This window comes from Megalops cyprinoides, chromosome 5 (genome assembly GCF_013368585.1).
Source record: "Megalops cyprinoides isolate fMegCyp1 chromosome 5, fMegCyp1.pri, whole genome shotgun sequence".
NCBI classification, from domain to species: domain Eukaryota; kingdom Metazoa; phylum Chordata; class Actinopteri; order Elopiformes; family Megalopidae; genus Megalops; species Megalops cyprinoides.
Genome location: NC_050587.1, coordinates 5,978,590 through 6,001,103, shown reverse-complemented (window position 1 = coordinate 6,001,103; position 22,514 = coordinate 5,978,590). Strand labels below are relative to the sequence as shown.

General features: G+C 40.8%; 1 protein-coding gene across 1 annotated transcript in view; it reads left to right on the top strand.

The window, feature by feature from the left end:
• Positions 1–22,514, top strand: part of LOC118777606 (A disintegrin and metalloproteinase with thrombospondin motifs 3-like) — a 76,677-nt gene that overhangs the window by 38,851 nt on the left and 15,312 nt on the right. The window contains exons 13-19 of the mRNA XM_036528703.1: positions 835–948; positions 1,054–1,199; positions 3,430–3,605; positions 5,539–5,672; positions 6,302–6,425; positions 17,082–17,162; positions 21,334–21,494. Of these exons, the coding sequence (XP_036384596.1) occupies positions 835–948; positions 1,054–1,199; positions 3,430–3,605; positions 5,539–5,672; positions 6,302–6,425; positions 17,082–17,162; positions 21,334–21,494 (936 nt within the window). The remainder of the gene's footprint in view (positions 1–834; positions 949–1,053; positions 1,200–3,429; positions 3,606–5,538; positions 5,673–6,301; positions 6,426–17,081; positions 17,163–21,333; positions 21,495–22,514) is intronic.

Sequence of the window (22,514 nt, the reverse complement as noted above, 5' to 3'; positions counted from 1 at the left end):
AGGAAGCTAAAAGAGTTGGTTTTACAGCGAAGCGGGTTTTCACTCATTACCATGGCACATCTGTGCACTAGCGTTCTCTTAAACATGGATTGCTCTGTAATTCCAGTACATGTTTTTTGTTTGTTTGCCTTTTGCTTCTTTATCTTTCGGAGTATTTTTAACTCAGTGTATTACTTCTACCTGCATAGTTCCCATGAGTCCCGCCAATGAATCTCCGGAAAGAGTGAAATGTCCTGTCTAGGAGAGCGGGATTGATTAATAAAATTTGTTCATGGTTGCTTCTGTTTCCTTTCTGAATTGCAGACAAAGACAAATGGAAGTAGCACTAATTCCAAGATGCTCTTTAATCTCATCAGGAATTCTACTATGTGATTCTGTTGGAAGAAAAATGTGATTCTGGAGGAAAAATTCTGCTGTGTTAAGCCGATAACATCATTTCTCTTAATAATCATCAGCTCCTCTTTGTTCTTGTCCTTCTTTCTTTGTCTTTGTTTTATCAAAGCAAAGGCAAAGTCAAACCAAGGGCATGGGATAGTAATTGCCTAACTTCAGCACTGCTGTGTTGTCTGCCGCTGTTTGCTTTTTGAAGAGGTTTAAATGGAACAGCCCACCTCTGATATGCATTATCCATTATGCATGTGGTTTGTTCCCAACATGCCCCTCTCATCTCCACCAGACTGTGATGTCAGAGGCCTGTTCAAGATTTAACACAGAGAAGCTGGACAAAATGAATGCTGTTGTCCCTGTTTGCTGTTGGCATCTGAAAAAAAAGAATTAATGCATGGAAACTGGCTGTTAATGCAAGGAAAATGTCTGTTGATTCTCTTCCTGCAGTTCCACACGTTTGAACCATGCAAACAGCTCTGGTGCAGTCACCCGGACAACCTTTACTTCTGCAAAACTAAAAAAGGCCCCCCCTTGGACGGGACCGAGTGTGCACCAGGGAAGGTCAAATCAATATCTTGAAATCATTTTTCGCCCCTTTTCATTTGCCACATTCTATATGTTAGAATGCCTTAGCTGCTGATTGACATCTTTTTCTGGTTTGAACAGTGGTGCTACAAAGGCCACTGCATGTGGAGGAATGTGGACCAGGTGAGGCAGGATGGGAACTGGGGGTCCTGGGGCTCGTTCAGCTCCTGCACTCGATCATGTGGGACTGGAGTGCAGTACAGAACCCGCCAGTGCGACAGCCCCAGGTAAGACACCCGCGCAGCCACTGCACCCAGCTACTGCACCTAGCTGCTGCAGAGCCGGGGTCACTTTCATTCAAAAGAGAGTAAATGACGCAGGTCTTTTCAATACCTGGAAAGGCTTTATGGAGCAAACTTATCTCTGATTAGACTACAGCCTTCCGATTTAAGGCTTGTGCGAAACACAACAAGAACCGAGAGACATAATTGAGGATATGACCTCGTTTTTATCCTTTTATTCTTGTAGACAAACACAAATTCATCTTGGCTCATGGTGGGATTGTGAAATAATTAATCCATTGAGGCATTACTGCACTTGAATAAGAAATACAAGTACCTGTGCTTTACTAAAGGAATGGATACCCATTCTGTGGATATAGAATTGATTAGAGGCTAATCATACTTTACATTAAGAAGGCAATTTACTTGTGTGATGGCACTAATGTTATCTGATTAAGTCCTGTCAAAGAGCAATAACACACTGTGGAACTGCAGAGCAGCTAAACATAATTTTACGCTTTGCGTAACTGCATAAAAGACGTGGGCTGGTTGTAAGGTTCAGTTGAGAGGGGAAGGGTTGAACTTAGCCGTAGAGTTGTGCATTGGATTAGAGTTACATATAAGACATATATACATATATGAGAATGCATGCCTTATTTTAACATAGTACAGGATTTATGCATGTAATTATTCTAAAAAAGGGAAAATGGCACTCCTAAAAAGCACCAGAATACATGTTAATATCTCCAATGCATTGCCATGTCAAACTTAAATATTGCCTGCGTCAGGGTGTCAGGATCGGAGATCGGGACACAAACGCGGACCACAGGGTATACGCATCTAAGCGTATAATCGGAATCAGCAGGCAGTTCGTAGTACAGGGACAGGCAGGGTTCGAAAACACGGGGAAGCAGTCCGGGGGCAGATCCAGAATAGGTAGTCAGGGCAGGCAGAGTCAGGAACCAGGCAGGCGAATGGCGTCAAACAGATCCGAATCGGCAGGCAGAAAACGAAGTCAGGAATCAGGCAGGAACGGCGACAGCAAACAAATCTCGGGAATTAATGCGGGGATGAGACAGGAAAAATCACTGAAACGAACTAGCAACAAGACAGAGACACGCACGGAAGATATAGGGCTGGGGTAACAAGGCAATGGGATGCAGGTGAGCAGGCAGGCAGGTGCAGGTAATGAGGAGATCAGGTGGGCGTAGACCAGGCAGGGAGCGGGGCGGGGCTGGAACACAAGGGAAACAAAAGCACAGGTACGGGGGAAAAACAAAAACACCACGGCTTAAGGGGGCGGAGCCCTGATACAGGGTCTGGACCAAGGAACACAGCACTGCAACACGGGTGCTATTTTTTGCGTTTTTAAAGGTTTTTAAAGGTTTTAAAAACTTAAATATGAGTGTATGTGACGTTTCTGTTATTCCCAAGGTGAGGCGTAGCTTTTTTAGATAATACACTGTATATATCCATGGACCACAAACACTTCCCGCAAACACTAGCAAACAACATGTGGACACACAGCAGTCACACAGCAATGTGATTATATGAGTAGGTTTCCTGCTTAATATTAAGGGTTGCCAATCCTTATTTTTTGTTGGAGAGCTCTTGGCTGGAAGGACCATCACAACAGCATTCCTACACTACACACAATGTGTGTAATTTGCATGAAATACTTCCACACTCAAACCCACAATGCACGTGAACTGTTGTGCTGCTATAGGGTAAAAGTGGACATCTTACAAGAAAAACACCTTACAGCATTCTCCACTGCATCATTTAAATAAACTAATAAACTTAAATAAATTAAATTAAATATACTACCTCATATATCAAATCAAACGTCAAATATATCTGTCTCAAATACAGGGGCAGTAGAAACGGACCTGTCTGCTCTGCCAAACATGAGTCATTCCAAACTATAAATTCATCAACTGAAGTAAATAAAAGATGTCATGGCATTTACCCCAGCTAGATTACTATTCATGAATACTCAGTGGAAGGATGATTGTAGAGTTTTGATCTGCACCGTACTCTTGAAAAGGTTGTCTATGGCTATAGCCAGCATCTACAACAGAAATTAGATGATAAAATGGTTTATTTTACAATTTAGATGATTAAAAAGGTTTTAAAAGGGTCATTGTAGCAAATTATCTGTGCAGAAGGGTTGTGAAAAGTTCCCTGTCAGTGGCAAAGGAATGATGACATTCTGCCCTCGTCATTTACCCACCAGACCCGCTAACGGAGGCCAGGACTGTCCCGGGGTAAACTACGAGTACCAGCTGTGTAAGACCGAAGAGTGCCCCAATCAGGCTGAGGACTTCCGGGCGCAGCAGTGCCAGCAGCACGACTGGAGCTTCGAGTTCCAGGGCTCCAGGCACCACTGGCTGCCGTACGAGCATCCCGACTGTGAGTGTGCGAGGGAAAGAATGCACCCAACAGGAGCTGAGGGCCCGCGGGCCAATCAGGACCTATCAATGATGCACGCCCCCACGCGGCTAGGGTCACGTCAAGCATGGGTGGTGATGGGCAGAAAGAGCTGTCTGAGTGCTTAAGCTGAGGGCTGCCCTGTGCAATTCTGCCTCGCACCTGCCCTCCATTCTTACTGCTGCCACTCGGGGATCTGTTCCCACCTGGAGCTGGACTTGCTCGTCTGAACGCCCTGTGTGGTGGCCCATTAGCTGGCAGGGGGCTGTCCTGTGCCCCTCTGGAAGCCACCAGAGCTTGAAATTCTCTGTTTCACACTTTGATGGCCTTTAAAAGTGGCCCTACACTGCTGAGTCTTGCACAGCGGGCAGGATTTATAATGTGACCCTTGGATCTTTCGATTGACATAAATGCACTGTAGGAATACAGCATATGTCCTGGCATATTGCATATATTCATGCATTTGTACTGTTTGGTGAACGGTACATGAAATTCAAATGTGATGTCAGTGATTTGTGAAAATATTTTTGTTTCCACTCCTTGTGGCCACAGAGAGGGGCAGTCAGTGACGACTGGCTGTGTTAAATCCATATAAATATGGTTGCATAACTACACGTCAAGCATTCAGACAGATCGGTCAATCAAATTGGATTTAGCTGCTACAAGAATTGTTGCATAGCTTTAGAGAGTGCATTCCATATAAAAAGTTCCACAAGAACACCTTACATATATCAGAATAGTGTATTCATTACATTATGTCAATAATATTAATTAAATGAATTAATGAATTGCTCTTGTGTAGATGAAAAACTGCAAACAATGCCTCAACACTGACAGGCAAAAAGTGAAACATTTTCTTTTGATCTCCTAGTGACACCTAATGATAAAAGAGTAAGTCTACTTACTCTGTTTGGGAGGGTAAGAATAATTATTCTAACAAAGAAGAAATAATTTTAATTAAAGCACACTATTTGGCAGAGCTGCCAGTTAATAACAGATGAACTGGGGGAGCAGAGCAGACACAGGAGTCAGTGCAGAACAGGGATCTTTGCAATAGTGCAGAGGACAGTAGGGTTACGGGAGGCATGCAATTATTTTTAATGAGCTCTGTGCTGACCTTGGGTGGATCTTCCTTTCAAGGGAGCCTATAGGCCCACATGTTATAAGCAGTTCATTGACCATGAATTATAGCTGTAAATTGTCTAAATCCAGCCCATACCAAAGTGACCTGAGGGAACCTCAGGGAAACACATGTGGCTATGTGTAAATGAGGTGTCTCCCACAGGGAGGAGGGGTTTTAACCCTGACACCGATTTAACATGCTAGTTTTAAGTCTGGAGTTAAATACTGAGAGCTTCTGGTGTTTGCACATGATGATGCAAACCATCTAGTAGTTTTGGGGTGCTACAGCCTGTTTAACCTGGGCTCCCAGACTCCAGGGGTCCAGGGGGATTACAGGGGTAATGAACTTGCTCAGGTGTGATGGATGGTGCCATCTTGTTTAGTGCTTTATAGGTAAGGAGCAGAATTTAAAAAATGTGCAGTTTTATTTATCAAAAAAAAAGATCACATTGACAGAGTTGTGCTCTGCAAACGTTTTCTAAAAAATGATCATTTAATGTGTGTCTAATTGGAACTGGAGGTTTAAGTGTTTCTTAAAGCCAATAAATATGTGAGATGTGAGTTGGAACTGCAATACAAAGTGCCAATAAAGGCTGTCAGTGGTCTTTACAAGAGAGTAATCAGTATTTAGTACATTCATCTGGGTTTCATTGTGTCATACTACCACCAAAGTACCAGGACAGATGTGTACTTTTTAAGGAAAGTTCAAATATCTTACAAATGAGATAAATCAGAGCTTCGGTGATACAAATGTGTTATGTAAAACATGTTTCCTGTAATGTAATTTTTCCAGCAAATAAAAGATGTCACCTGTACTGCCAATCAAAAGCAACCAGGGGTGTGGCTTACATGAAGCAATTGGTGTACGATGGAACACAATGTTCCTATAAGGATAACTACAGCATCTGTGTACGGGGGGAGTGTCTGGTAAGCAAAAGGCAGCAAGCTACTACATACATTTATGCATGATTAGAAACAAAAGAAAAGATGGTGCAAAGGAAAGATGGAGCACCTCACACACTGTCCTGATCAACCTCTTACTGCCATATTCCATCATTATCTTTATTTTTCACAAGATTCACAATTGTGTAATATAAGACAGTGACCTCAAAGAACTGCATAAGGAACAGGCTTTCAGATATCATGGAATATAGCTTAGAGGTTCCAACTCAAAAGTGGCGAAACCTTAATGGGTTGCTTAAGTCATTATTATTATTACTGGATATAGAAACAAGCCAATGAAAATGCAATCACCAGCTGTACATTTATTAACTGTGGCTTAGACTGACAAGCCAGGCACCTGCAGTTTCTCCTGAAGGCAACACTCAAAGGAAAAAAAAGGAGTGGATGCAAAAAGGCAGCTTAAAGTGTTAAAAGCCTGGTTTTCATTAACAGAGCTTTCTGGTGGATGTATTTTCACATCAGGATGGTTTGGGAAAAATGGCATATCTACACTCTCAGGGAGAATATCAGTGACACCCTGCAGAGATTATGTACTTCTGAAGAAAGGAATGAATGACTTGGTTTTTCTCTCTCCCCCTTTTCCTTTCACACAGAAAGTAGGCTGTGACAGAGAAATTGGTTCAAACAAGGTGGAAGATAAGTGTGGAGTGTGTGGAGGAGACAACTCTCACTGTAGAACTGTCAAAGGAACATTCACCCGCACTCCCAGGAAAGCTGGTAGGTCTCGTTTAAGAACAAACCTCATTTCCACTGCAGAATAACAATGTCCATAAACTATATATGAGGAGCAAGGTTTTGTAAAGGCCATCTCATTCAATATTTCCTTTTCTGTTGTCCATTATTAAGCACCATCACATCTCTTTATTTTCCATTACTGAGCATTTAGCCATGGCCTGATATCTTGTGAATTACTGATCTCATCCTTTTCAGGTTTATCAATTGTTATCTGACTATAGACACTCCATAATCAATATTAATGACAGAAAAAGCCAGCATTCTTTAATTAATTACCAGGGTCAGGGTTCAGTATACTGCACTGAATCTAGTTCAGCCATGGATGTGCACTGTCCTCTTTGTGATTTCCAACATTTTTAGAAATGCATGACCTGAGTGCACTTACAGGCAGCAGCATTAAGCAGAGTCTAACAGCCCACAAGGACTTCTCCTGCTGATAAACTCTACTACAGTGAAAAACTTCAATGTAGCCATTCAATGCTGCTCCAAGGAGGTCCTCTCCCTTTGAGCAGGTCATGTCAGTTTGCTCAGTGAGCTTTTACTCCTTTCAAAGAGTCTGACTTCAGTCGGTAACAGTAGCCAGTTAGCTTATGCCTGTGAACTTTTGCCTGGCTACTACATGCATGGAATACACAGATTAATGAGTTATGAATCTTATTTGATTTATAATTAATATATTCTTTGCTATTATTGCTTCATGCGTTGTTACACTCATTTGTAAAATACTGTGCGCTTCACGACCCCCCACCCCGTAGCTCCCCAGGTCTCTTCAGTGGGGCAGGCCTCTCAGGATGAATGCAGCTGTCATACAGCAATATTTGGAATGATTTCCCACCCAGCACTTTGCTGGGAATACCCCTCACTACCTCCCCACCCCTCGAGCTCAGATGAAAAATGGCTGCTCATTAAATATGTGGCAGACCATGACGCTCAGATTGGTGGTGCTGTGTCTTTTGACATGTCAGGGAAAATGGTCGTTACGCATGTTACACAGTGCGGGAGAGGGAAGAGGGCCCACGTCAGATACTTTTAATTTATTCATGTCACTGATGTTGATTTACCGAGATGGCTAATTATGTCTTTGAGTAAAATCACACGCATGGGGAAATGGGACAGGATGAAGACAGCTTTATTATGGGCTTTGAATAACTGTCACCAATGCCATGTACATAATCCCATTTCAACAGCATGCAGATTCTCTGCACATTTTAGCACGCTTTCTTCATGGATGGGACATAATCCAATTTTTTGTACGGAAACGCAGCTGCATTACCGAGTATGCTAATTGTGACAGACCCGTTAAAGCACTTCAAGTTGCATTATGTTGAATATATATCTCTAGGAAACAGGGCAAACTGACATTCCATTAAAAGAGGTTCTACTTGGATGTCAGTTACACCACCCACTGAGTTACAGGTTAGCGTGGCATAGCCCCCACCTGTACAGCACCAGGAGTTGGGCCCTATTTGGGGTATAGAAATAACCACAATTATTCTGAGGTCTGCACACATTAACGTGTGTAGCATCTAACACACAGAATGCATGGGTACAGTCTAATGACTACACAATAAACGGCCAAACTTGCACCATCTTCACTTCTGTTCGTCCTTTTGTCTTCTTCTTCCTCATATTAATTTTTATGTTTATAAAAACATATTAAGGTTTATGTATCTCACCATTGCTCTCTCTTCATATTCAGCCAAATTACTTTGCATGTTTCTTTCTGCCCTTGGCTGAGAAGAGATCGCAGCCATCTTGGTTTTGTATGAAAGCTAGCCAGCTAACTGGCTATCTAAGCTTCTAACCAAAACATTAGAAATAATACCAATGTAACAATACTGTGTAACCGCAACAGGCCACAAAAAACAGATCTCAGATACGTTTATTATTATGTCTGATTTACCAACATAACTTGTTTTGATAGCCCACAACAGGTAGCAAGGTTTAAGAGGTTTAAATCCCTGATTTATATTTGCTATTCACAGATACTTTCAACATACCATTTCTGGGTTATGCCAACAAGCCAATTGGTGGGTCAGTTTATGTAAAGCCATTTTTCTCTTAGCTGTCTAGCTAGATAACTTAAACTTCATTCATTTTTCCCAAATACTAATGAAATTTGCTGTCCTCAACAACCGATAAAGACATCTGGGTGAGTCCCAACTGCTCAACCTTAGAAATGTCATTCCTAGTCAGCATCAGGTTTCATAATCTACAGTAAAGAATGGGCCAGATGAAGCACTGTTCCTGCATTTCCCTCCATTCTAAGTACACTGTGGTGATTTCAGTTAACGTAAAGTAAAGCCGTTTGCTTGTACTGTACATGTCTGGCACCCTGACACCTCTCAGCATTTGGATATGACACAGAAAGACAAGATATTCTCATCCATATACACTGGTTAGGTTTTCTCCTTGAATAGTGTTTGCTATGGTTGTGTGAGGCTGCCTCTTTAAGTGTTCTAAGTGTTTTAAGTGTTCTTTGAGCACATCTTTTGAGCAGGCTGCATCAGTTGGATTCTCTCCTTGTCAGCCTCATTACAGTGGGAAATGGAGATTTTGCCCTGCCTCTGCATGGGGCGACAGTCCAGTAAAAATAATGAGGGCCTTATTTTTGTTGCACATTTGATTATAGATGAAAAAATATACCCATCTTCTCCATATTGTTATTTCAGAGCAGTTTTTCGCTCTTGTGCGTCAGTAGACTCACAGACAGCACCTCTCTGCTCCCGTGAGAATATGAAGGTGGAGTATGGTTTTTATATAGAGCATTTGCTACTGGCTGGCTACAGTCTGTTCACAGCTTTTTGGTTTTTGAATGAATATGTAGCTCACTCAGAATCTGACAAGATCCACTCTGCTCCGAGGATGAGCAAAATCTCCATTCACTACAGTAATGAGCAAGAGTGACGGTAATTCTGAGTGAAGAAGGCAGTTCCAATGACATGCTTACACTTGAAAGAAATTGCACCCACTCAAACAGCATTGCTGTCATTTTGAAACTGCAGATGGAAGCAGTCCTGGCACACATTTTGCACCCATGAGAACAATGCAGGACATCCTCTCTGGTTATACACCACAGAGTGTTCCCTGGCTCCTTCCCTCGCTAGGAGTTTGTCAGCATTTGTCAGGACATTTGCAAGTTTTTGTCTAAATAATTTGTTCTGGTGAAAAACAATTGCTTGGATACCATTTTTGATAAATCTGAAAAATTGAGTGTCTGACCTTATGTATGCTACCATTATGAATTGCTGTTCCTGTTTTATGTTTAGGGGTGGGAATTTGCTGTAGCAAATAAAGTTACATTATTATTATTATTAGCAGATTTGTAGTGTTTAGGAGAAGGGTGAAGGTTTTGGGATTTTTCCCTAAATTGGATGGTCGCAGAACAAATCAAACCTTAAATAAAAACATGAAAATACAGGGTCTTCTGAGTAGCTAAGTGGTAAAAGTGTTTGCTTTGAACACAAACTGAGCGCTGTGGCCTGAATTTGATCAGATGTTGATGACCAGGACCCCACAGAGGTGGAACAAACTGGCTTCATTCTGCCAGGAACTGGGATGGGTGGGTAGACCATCTCATCACCAGTGACCCGCATTGGTCAGTCATACACCCAGAGTTCAAAGCTGTGCATGAAATGTCTTCCTCCGGCTCATGCCTGTGCAGGCTTGGCATGGGGTCTAAAGTACAAAAAGAAGTGGTGCTTGGCATCACATGTTTCAGAGGAGAGCACGTTTGTCTGCACTCTGCCAGTTTGTTAGTAGGGGTTGTAGCGATGAGCCGCATATCTGTGATACGATTAGGAATTCCTAATTCACAGAAAAAAAGGAGAGAAAATCATTGGACAAGTTAAAAAAAAAAAAAAAAAAAAAAAAACACACAACCTTAGAAATACAGCAGTCATGTAGTCTTGCTCAAGGTATACAATATTGTAAGGGCTCAGGCAGGGACTCAGTCGCAGACCAAGAGAGCTTCAGGTTGCAGGCGGGTTTATTAATGATGGCAGGAAAGTTGCGAAACAAAAGCAGGCAGGGTCGAAAACCGGAAGGCAGTCCGTGGACAAAAACAGGGTCGATAACAGAAACAGGCAGGATCAGGAACCGGGCAGGCAAACGATCAGGCAATGGGACAAAACGGCAGGCAGAAAACGAAGACGAAGGGCAGGCAGAGTCAGGCACGGAGAATTCGGAAATCCAAAAAACTGCGGGAACGAAACAGGTACGAAAACGCTGAGACAAGCTGGCAAACAAGACAGGAACAAGCAGGGTAGAAATAGGGCTGGGCTGATGAGGAGATGGGATGCAGGTGGGCAGGCAGGCAGGTGAAGGTAATGGGGCAATCAGGTGGGCGGGGACCCGGCGGGGAGCGGGGCGGGGCTGGAACACAAGGAAAAACAAAAAGCACATGGACAGGGAAAAACAAAAACACCACAGCTAGGGGGGCGGAGCCCTGACAAATATACTATATATTAACACAGTGCCTCTCTAATATCCTTAAACATATTTACCTCGGTGGAATTCACTGGGCAAATTAGTGCACTTGTACACTGAACCCAAATTCAGCCTCAAATATCCTCCTCTCTCCATCCACAACACAGTAATTGTTCATTTGAGCTCACAGTCTCTGGGTCAGTGAGAGTTCATCCATTGCTCCCTAACAAGATGGGTATGTGTCTAAAAGGAAATGCAGAGTGTCATTTGTACTTAGGCATTTTTTGTTTTTGTAACAATGAAAATTGATTTATTTGTGGCCTTTAAAAACCTATGAGTTCCCAGCAGGCACTGGCCTTGTGGTCCTTTGCCAGCAGTGTGATAAACGTGGTTATGCAAGAGGGAATTTCCCTGGGGACTTTGCATTAATAACAAAAACCCTGTAGCATTACAATAAGAATATAAGGGACAAAGAGGTCCATGATGTGGATAATTGATTGTGTAGAAGCCTGACTTTATTTAAATCACCTAGATATTTAACAGGAAAAAATAAACCCAATATTTTGTAGAATAAATATAGCATTTTCTGTTGTTCCTCTTACAAATGTTCATTTGGAATTATTCAGTAGTTAGTGAACAGAATATTGTCTGTATCATTAAACATATATACAGTAGTATCATACAGTAGTGTGCACAGTTAAACATATATACAGTAGTAATACACAGTATTATACAGTAGTGTACACAGTTGTGGGCCAGTACACAGTTGTGGGCCAGTGGAGGGCAATGTTGCATGGTAATGCAACTTTGAATTCCCAGAAATGCTGAATATTCACATACACTACACACACACACACACACACACACACACACACACACACACACACACACTCTCTCTCTCTCTCTCTCTCTCTCAGTCACACATAAACAATGTGGGCAGCCATGAGAATTAGCCTAGGGGGTAGTATTCTGTCTCTGGTTGTTTGTTTGTTCCTGTCACCCACTGCCAATAGTATGGGCCCCAGGCAGGCAGAAATAGTGATATCTCATTTATTTCCCAAGGCCTGGTAAAGCAGGCTGAATAAATTAGGCAGATAAATGGCATGAGAGAGTGCCATTCCATCAAAATGCTCTCTACATGATGCTCTCTGCAGTTTTTCACACTGAACCACACACTTCAGGAACACCATAAAGTGATCTAAAATTCAGAAAATTTGAACACATCTGACAAACAAAAAAGTTTGGTATTGATGGTGAAATACTTTATGAAAACAGTTTACTCTTGTTATTTATTTTTCCATGTACACCTCATTTCCTTTTGCTTGGCTTGTGTGATCCATTCCATTTTGGTAATATTTAGTTTACTATGTTGGGCTTTAAGTGATATTTGATATGTTTCACTTTTTAGTGTCCTTTATCCTCTCATTGTTCACACATGGTTGTCGGGAAGTAAAAATCATCATAAATGCTGTACATTTTTGATCCTGGATTGTTTTGTCACAATGAACAATTTAGATATGACAACTGTGTTAACTGTGTTAAATGTAGCAAAAAAACTACCTAGCAATGACTACTTGATTTATTCAGAAACTAAGCTAGCTAGCCAGCAATGATAATTGAAATCATGGTCAATAACTGACATCTGGTGACCTTGCTAGCATGCTTCTCAACTTTTTAAGCTAGCTATCTAGCATACATACATTTTCTCCTGAAACACTAGCTAATATAGACCAACACCACAGGTCTACTGGCAATCTAGGCAAAACAGAGATTGTACATGCAGTTTCAAGCATACCACACATGAAATATGCACAATGTTATCAGCCTTTTTTGTTCAGTACTGTTCAGTGGAGTCAGGTATGCAGCAGATGTAGCTAACAAGACAACTGTTGGTTGAAAACAGCAGAAATGGTTGTTCCTTTGTCTGAGTCTTGCAGTTATGAAGCTGCAACTGTCACTCAAAATGTTATCATGTTAGCATAATTTTTCAGAAATGTTAAAAAATTAGTGGGCATATGAATCAAAAAACAGTATACAGATCTGCAATACCACTCTAAGTGGTCCGAACAAAGGACATGGCCCTTAACACTAGGCATTGAGTCAAGGAAAAAAAAAAAATCCATTAAGATTGCCTTTTTCTGCCATGTGTCTCTTAAATCGGTAGGAGTCTGTTCTAACTTTTAACTGAGACATTTCGTAACATCATCAATCACAATTTCTGCACTAGTGAGCCAAAAAAGATAAGATGTGAGCCTTACATTTGTCTCATATCACAAATGGAATGTTTGAAATGTGTCTCAAATGGAGATGATTGTGATATTTCATATATATATATATAAGGCAATAGTGTTCTTATGCCTATTTTCGTGGGATCAGAGTAATTCAGAGTTATAGTTTTTCTGCGCAGCCATTGACAGATACACATAATAAAACCTCAGAACAGTAGTATCCCCATTTTGTCAGGGGTGCGGTATAATTGGGAAGTCAGTCCCTACTGAAATTTTTTTAAAATAATAATAACAGTGAGCAATAATTGTGTTTTTGGGAGGGGCGGGGTACATTTAGCAAGCATTAATCATTTTAGAAAGAATTGTCTCTTTATAATTAATAGAGAATTGAAACGTTTTTTAAAGATACCTAAAAAATGCAGAGAGAAACAGCTTGACATTTGCAGAAGCTGGCTGAGATTACAGAAATATATATTATACTATACCTGCATATTTCAGATACCTTCAGGTGTACTAAATGTGCAATTAGTGGAAACCTGAGCTTTGGAGGTAGCCATGCCTTGGTATTCCAATGGAAGCAAGGCTAAATAATATTTCATTATTGCTGGATCTGCAGCTCAATGAGCGTGGGCCAGATAGAGAGAGAGTCTCACATCAGAGCAGTGTGTGAAGGGCAGAGGGAGAGTGGTGGGTCTATCCTGCTGATTTGACATTGTTGTGATAAAGGAGATGCAGGGAATTCACTATCTGTAACTATCGCAGACACTGCATTCCATCCGCCCAGGTCTAATTTGAGAACCCCCGGAGCTGTTGTCTAAAATGTTCTGCCAGGCCTCAAGCCGTGTGTTTGACTTAAAACAATTGCTGTGAGGTGAGCTCATTAATTCTTGTCAGGATGGTTAATCACCTCTCAGGTCCTGTGTACCTCTGTGGCCAGGAGCGTCTGTGAGCGCCGGTGCGAGGGGCCAAATCAAAAGGAAATGACACGGTGGCTGCTGCGTCACCACCGTCACTTCCTGCCACTATATGAACATCATTAAAGGATGACCTTTTATGGCGAAAGGGAAAGGTTATCTCTGGCTAACTGAGGCAAAGTTTTCGGTTTCTCTCAAATAATTAAACCACTAGCCTGAAGAGCTCTTTAAATAAACAAATTAATCACCTTCATTTAGTGGAAAGGCAGGAAGGACTTTCTCTCTGAAAGCAATGAGCTTTCTCATCGCTGGAAATGGGAAAATTAGCGGAAGTCCTACCAGGAAGACTCCATCTCAATCTCTGCCTTCTCAGCAGCTAATAAGCACCCACGTAAGCTTAAAAGGTCACTTAGTGTGTTCTGTCTGCTCTTAGTGATTCATCCATTTCCCCTGCCTGTTTCTGTCAAGTTTTTCTCTGTATGTTCTCAACAAAGATTTTGTTCATGTCTTTTCCTTTGTAATGCATTGCTCACTGCAGTGTACATTTCCTCTCTGTCAGAGTACAGCACTGGAGAGTAGTTTTGCTCACAGTAGAGGTTTCATTACACGGCTGTCTTCTCTACTTCCCACAGCGTGTTCTCATCCAACATTTGTCATCGTATCACTCAGGTTCCATACATGTTCCATAGAGTATGTCTTACAGAGAATGTAATACTGTACAAAGATACTTGTGAGCAGGTTTATGTTGTGTTTTGGTTAAAAAGCTATCCAGAATACACATTTTTTCAAACCTCTTTTGCTTATTCCTGTCTAATGCAGAGCCTTCCCAGTCTGGCCATGACTCCCCCACCACCCCCCCACTTTCCAAACTGCTGTTTGGGATCAGGGGGAACACTGATTGCCCAGGATCAGCATATCTCTGGGTAGTCACTATGAGGGGGTTAGGCAGCGGCCTGATAATTGCCTTTCTGAGCAATAATAATAATTGGCATATCAGAGCATGTCAGAAATGTTTTGTCCCCAACATTGCATAACTGCAAAATGTGAGATGTGCTGTAAGGTGATCTTGCGATGAGCACTCTTGATGATAGCCAATGGGAGCTGAAAGTAATGAGCTTGGCAGTGTGAACCCAGCAGTCCTTCAGAGGGGCAGGATTGTGTGTTTGACATCAGTGCTGCTCAATTATATCCTGACCACACACAACCTGATGTTTATGGCCTTCATAACTGCAGACTGGACTGAAGCAGGTACATCATTTAAACTGCACCAGCAAGAATGCAGATACAGCTTTCAGGAGCACACAGAGTACAAACAATTAACTAGTCAACATACCAAAGGACTCTTTTCATACAATGTATGAGATAGTTGGGCTTTTTAGGTAAAATGTATACTCATTTTTTGCTTTTGTTGAAGGCTAATATTAGAGCAATATTAGATGTCTATTTTAAATGCACAAATGCTGAAAATGTATACACATACATTAAGACAGTGTTATATTCCCTTCCTGTATTGTCACCACTTTTGCCTTGTTGAGAGCTGCGACTGTAATTATGCAGTGTGAGTTCCTATGATATATTACACAGTTTGTGTACTTTCCAGATCACAAGATGCTGAAATGAGATTCAGCTCCAGTGGCAAAGGAGTTTTGCAACCCTAGTATTGCAGAAGTTATACAATGTACATGAGACAAAAACTTGATATTGTTACAAGGGTGTGTAGCATATATAACAGTAAAGCAATTACAGGTAGGAAGCAAATAACACATTATCAATGACCAAACATTTTCAGAAATGATAAAACATACGGTATTGCTATCTACAGTAATTCCACTTACCTAAACTCCAGGGTGGCTTCTATACATATGCTTCTGGATGTGTGGCTGTGGTTACAAAATGTGTGAAGGGAAGCCATCAGCACCTGCCATAGCCTGAGCACACAGATGCTGCAGTAGAATCTGGTCAAACACAAGCTGGTGTATCCTGCCATATTCAGATATGCGTCAGGGTTCAGCTGCTTTCCCACACACCTGTAGGCGAAGAGTGTGCTGTAGATACAAGGAGAGGTCCTGTGTGGGTTCCACTGCACAGGTGAATTGGATCAGAGGTGGAGATGTGCTGGTATGGGATAGAGGGAGATCACAGGTATTTGTCGATGGCTCCTTGGCTGCACAGTGCTGTATAAACACTGCACTGGTGTGAAATAAGAGCATCACATTTATGCATGACAGCAGATGGCCGCTCACCATGCACATTTGTCAGACTTCCCTGGCTCTGAACCACATGAGTATAATGGAGCTATGGTATTCTCCCAAAACAAACCCAACAGGATGCTCTGGAGCAGTGTGTGCGTTGCTGTCGGTGTACAGCCGAGTACCATATGCTGCCTGTGTGTGGCACTTCTCACTGAGTGAACAAACATTTCCCATTGAGAAGGGAAACACTCTGTACAATACATGCCATATTGAGTCTGAGCATTGCTAGCAGCAAACAGAGGACAGTGAAACTTTCAAAAACTGACACAAGGCCTTTCATTGAGTTTCAGTGTCAGGGATTGCTTTTACTTGGCTAGCACATGTTGCTACATGGGATTTTTCTGGAGGAGGTGTCATTTTCCAGCACCTGAAGGCAAAAACGGCTTAACGACTTTAACCGTGAGATATTATTTTACATATCATCAGCTGTTATCCGGCAACTTTTAATCATGATTTTAAAAAGGAAACTGGTCCCTGAAAAAAACATGAATCATGCAGTAAAGAGGGTGGCATAAATGTACATATGGAGATAAATAAATACATAAATATATGCATAAATGAATGCAATGTTTTGTTGTGCATGAGACAGAAAATCAACCATTTTGCAAGCAGAATTTCTGGATAATTTTCCTATGCGGTCTTGTGTGACCATTTACAAAGAAGAGTAGATTGAGTAGATTTTCTTCTACAGCTGATTAAGGTTCAAAACAAATGTTTCATATCAATGTCCACAGCTGAAGAAAAACATTGTTATGTGTTTTGTAACCTATGCTTCTGTTTGGCCATCTCTCCTCCCTGATACTAACATCCTAAAAGGGTTGCTAAAGATGTTCCTTATCCCGCCTGCCGCTAGACATGTGACGGTGCAGGACCACGAGCCTTCTCCTCATAAACTGGGTGAGTGTTATTTCATTTGGTATTGCACAACCCGGAGCTTATTCACGTTGGCATAGTTTCTGCAAACATGGCTGTTTAACACATAGCAAACTGCATATTGTGGTGCCTGTCTGCTGGGCAGCTGTCAGTGAGTGAAATAGATTGAAATGCATGTCAAACATGTCATATTTATTTGATACCTGGCCGCTGTCTTGACAGTTTTAAATTGGTCATGCCAGGTGAATGTTTGGAATTTGCTGGTGACTTCTGCTTGCATATAATCTATGCTGACACTCAAAGTAAGGCCAAATTTAAAAGAAATAGAGCAAATATTGGCTGACAGTTTTTGAAGAAGACAATACACAGAGACATAGAACAGATCTATGGGCTTAGTTTTTTAACAGTGCGATGTGTGAACATATGGTAAATCATATTTTTGGAACGTTTTTTTTTTCCATTGATTTTCATTCAAGTTCCGTTTTTTCACTGCTTTGAGTATTTTGATATCCAAACAAGGGCTGTGTTAAGCGTGCATTACTCCTGTCCATACTCAGGTCATTCTCATACTTTCACTCAGAAATGCAAAATCAGAGAAGGGCGAGGTTAAATGGAGGCACCTCTAAAGTCTATCCATTCATGGAACCAAAAAATTAAAACTTCAAGAGAGCCAAATATTTAATCGGTTGAAAAAGTGCCAGTAAAAAAAAATGTAACTTTGCTTGAATGGCTTGCCAGAAAATTATTTGATCAATTTAATTTCAATTTTGAGATATTAAAATGAGCAAAATGATTAAAGGCATTTTGATTTGCAAATATTTATCTCTCTTTAAAAAGTAATTAAACTTTTTAAAAGTGTACCGTAAAAGAATGAAGAAGTTTGTCTCCAAACTGTTTTGTTCAAAGTGAGTGAGGGTATTTAAACAGAGCAAAGACAGATGTTTATTTCAGTCTGTATTCCTCCACTGTCGTGGTAGAACTATGACTCATGATGAAATTAGTGTATTACAGTGGCAACAACATAATTGATACTCTCTAAATGAAACTGTTATGTGCCAATTTGGCCATCTGAAAGCACAGTCCTATCTGGACTGATTGAATCCATGGCCAGGGATGCGTGGACCGCCTCAGTGATTATGCTGAAAGGCATAAAGGAGAAAAGGTTGATGACATCACCCTGTAATTTAGCAAGCTTGCTACATTAGCACCTGAACAATGAACAGAACCAGTGTCATTTTGTGAAACATTTCTTTATTGAATTGTCCCAATGACAGCCAGGTATGAGAGAGTTATGAGAATTAAGTGAATTAAGAGTACTATGTGGGGGGCTCCCGAGTGGCTCAGTCGGTTAAAGCACTCGTTCGGAGTGTAGACTGAACACCACGGCCCGGGTTCGTGTCACTACCTGACAGTGACCGGGAGCTCACAGGCGGAGCACATTGGCACATCCGCCGGTGATAGGGGTGGGTACGTCGGCAGGGGCCTCGGTCCCATTAGCAACAGCGACCCCTACTGGTCAATCAGGTGCCTGTGGTCCACGTGCCAAAGCTGCATATGAAATGTCTTCCTCTGACTCATCTCTGTGCTAGCTTAGCTTAGCTTGTGGACCGCAGTGCAAAAAGAAGCAGCGGCTGACATCACGTGTCTCGGAGGAGGACACGTGCTTGTCCACACTCTCCCGGACTGGCAGTGGGGGTTGTGCAATGGGACTGAACATCGATGACAAATTGGGCATTCCAAAATTCGGGGAATTGGCCATTTCAAATTTTAAAAAATTTAAAAAAAAGAGTATTATGTGAAATTATGTGACAGTGCTCCACCTTAAGAAGAGTCAGCTTGTTATGGTCTTCAAATTTCAGAATGCCAGGCGAAGTAGCTGCTCTTTTGATTCTATGGTAAAAGGTAAACTTCTGGCCCTTACTGAAACATGACCTCCCTTGAGGTCTTGACAGCTGTTGTTCTGGCAACAGGATTTAGGTCATTCTTAAATTACAAAATAATTCTATCCTCCTTAGTGCTCTGATGAAAGTTCCTTGATTCAAGATAAAGGCACCTGGGAGAATTTATTCATGCACCATTTATCTACATGTCAAATGACAGTACTGTTCAGAGCACTCATGTAGTGTAATACAAGATTATTCTTCACAGCGTTCATTTAGTGTATTATGAGAGTACTGTTCATAACAGTCATGTAGTGTAATATGACAGCACTGTTCATAGCATTCATGCAGTAAAATACAAGAGTATTCTTCATTGCATTCATGTAGTGTAGTAAAAGAGTACTGTTCATAGCATTCTCAAAGTATAATGGTTATAATTGCATACCTGAAAAAACCAGTATGACAACAGACAACATGACAATGTGGCTACAATATTCAAGTTTCAACAGTCTGATACACTAGCACCAGTACAGTCACAGTAATGAAATGCTGATGTACAGAATAACTCCAATGGCTATTGCCCTCAGCCCAGCCACTTCTGCAGTGTTACGAATGTCTAATTGTGATTTCAGTGGAACGTAAGTTATTGGAAAGCCAAGTGAAATACAATTGATCAAACAGCAAACAGTGCATCATACTAATCATTAGCACCATTTAAATTTAGCTCAAACTGAAAAAGAAGAATGTGGCCTCCATGACAGGTCTGAATAAAAATGGAGGCAGGGGTTTATGCCCTGGTTACAGAAATAAACTGTGCTGACAGGAGTCCAACCAATAGGAGACAGGTTTATACAGCTTAATGGAATATCTCATGGGACAGTCATCCGTCAAGGCCATGGTGCTTTTTTTTGACAAGATTAGTGTTTGCCAGCAGGCATTCTAGCTATGTAACACAAGAAACAGATGCTGTTCTTGCCAGACAGAAAGTACTGTACGTATACAGTATTTCCTACTGCATGCTGGGCAGTCAGCATTTTAATAACAATGTTCAGACCAGCAAGTTCAGTTTATTTTAAAACAGAAACTACTTCTCCATTATTTCATCCAGTGGCTGGTAGTCTAGAGCGAAAGTAATTGAGTAATTGAAAGTAAAAGATGCCAGTGGACTGACAAAGACAGACTATAAAACTTTATCCGTTCATGTGGTTTATCAGTAATTACATATTGTATTCAGAGTTTAATTTGTATGCATGTCACTGCTATGAAGGATGTTACTGAGTACCTTACAGATTACAATTCAGTATCATTTGTTGAGCTGCAGACAGCTGCTTAAAGAAGTTCTCCAGCCCTGGTCCTGGAGCAGCGCTGTGTGTGGATCTTCTGCTTTTGTGCTAAATGAGCTCTTAATGCACATATTTGATTGAGCTGCTTCATGAACATTGGTCTGGATTTAAAATCTCTTGAGTTATTTTTAAGAATTTAAGATGTATTTAATTCCTTGCTGAGCAAAATGCGTGTTAAGCATGTTTGTATGCCAATGAATAGATAAAATAGATAAAATATATTGATATATTTGCATTAAATCTATTGACTGGAAGATTAAAATGTTGAACAGTTATCAATTGTAGGCCCTACTCAAGTAATTTAACAACTAATGATGCTTAGAACTAATCAGTTGTATTTATGAATACATTTATAAATTGCCCCATATTAACAAAAAGGAAATCTATAATTTTTGTATTATTTCAAACACAGCTTTGACACTCTGTTTCTTTTCAAGGACAAATGGGTAACCCTCAAGAGATGCTCAAAAAAACAGACCATACAGATAACTGCAGCCCTTCACTTCAATGATGTGATAAAACTCAAATAAGGTTTTTTATAGGTGAATAGAAGAATAGGGATAAAACAACAAAAAAGGTCCTGCATCATTAAAATATTATTTTGAAGGTTTTCAGACAACCATTGCCAGCAGATATGTAGTATCACATATTCATTTAATATGTAAACATTGTACTTTATGGCAAATTATAACAAGTACATGTTACTAATAATACTAATTGATTGTTGCTTGACAAAAGGTATTAATTGCTTCTGGGATGTTGTCTTTCAAAAGGAGATGAGAGCTTGTACAGGCTTAGAAAAAATACACGTATATAGTTTATTTATTCTGAATGAAACACAATAGTTGGTTTAATAATCAATAATAAGCAATTTAGCAATCAAGTTAATGTAGCAGTATTGTGCAGGTGTGTGGGAGGGGACCCCTAACAAATTGACTAATGATGTCAGATTTATTGACCTATTGATTTCAGTGATCAAGAACCAAGCGACAGGACAGTATATCCTGAATGGGAAAGGAGAGGAGAGATCAAGGAGCTTCATTGACCTGGGGCTGAAGTGGGATTATACCCGCGAAGATAACATCGAGACACTGCACACAGACGGACCTCTGCCTGATGCTGTGGTTGTCATGGTAACGCAACTCCATGACACATCCACATTTTTAATCTGATAATACCGCAAATGTGATACATACAGTGAAGTTTATAACAATCCCGCAGTAATATACCAGCACTGATTGAAAAATAAATTAAGAAAAAAATTCTCACAAAGTATCTTGTAAACAACTTTGCTTTAAAGGGATTGTTTGTCTTGCAGTCATAAGTGAAAAACTAAATTGAGTGCTGCCATACATCATCATACATTTCCATGTCATAAATATCTGTCTACCCTCTCACATTAAATCTTTGTGAAGACCAGTATCATGAAGGGCAATATCAAGAGTGCCTTTAAGATATGTACACAAAGGGTCACCCATTGGGTTGATAGTATACAACAAAACTATAATTTAATATACGTAACACTGCCCTCACCCCTCCACAGTTCTCTGCATCAAAATGTGAAGAACTTGCATTGTTCTTCAATAACAAAATAACTTCAATTAGAGCCAGTATTTCTGCTAATGTAAACACAAATGACCTCAGCAAATCCTGTAAAAAAGATGTACCCATGGGAAAATTCACCTGTATTACATTAACTGAGCTTTGCACTGTCACTGAGTGTAACTCCTCCACCTCATGTATTGACCCTGTACCTACAGCATTTTTTAAGCAGGTGTTCGACAGTGTTTCAAGTCATGTCCTGAAGATTATAAATACATCTCTTCAAACAGGTATCTTCCCAGATGCCTTCAAAACAGCTGTTGTAAAACTCTTACTAAAGAAACCCAGCCTAGATCGTAATGCACTGACCAGCTATAGGCCAATATCCCATCTTCCATTCATTAGTAAGATACTTGAAAAGATAGTTTCAGTGCAAATAAACTCCTTTCTTAAAGAAAACAATATCCTGGAGGAATTTCAATCAGGCTTTAGAACATACCACAGCACTGAAACTGCTCTCACTAAAATAATCAGTGACCTCAGACTAAACTCTGATGAAAATACGGTCTCGATTCTTGTCCTCTTAGACCTAAGTGCAGCGTTTGATACGA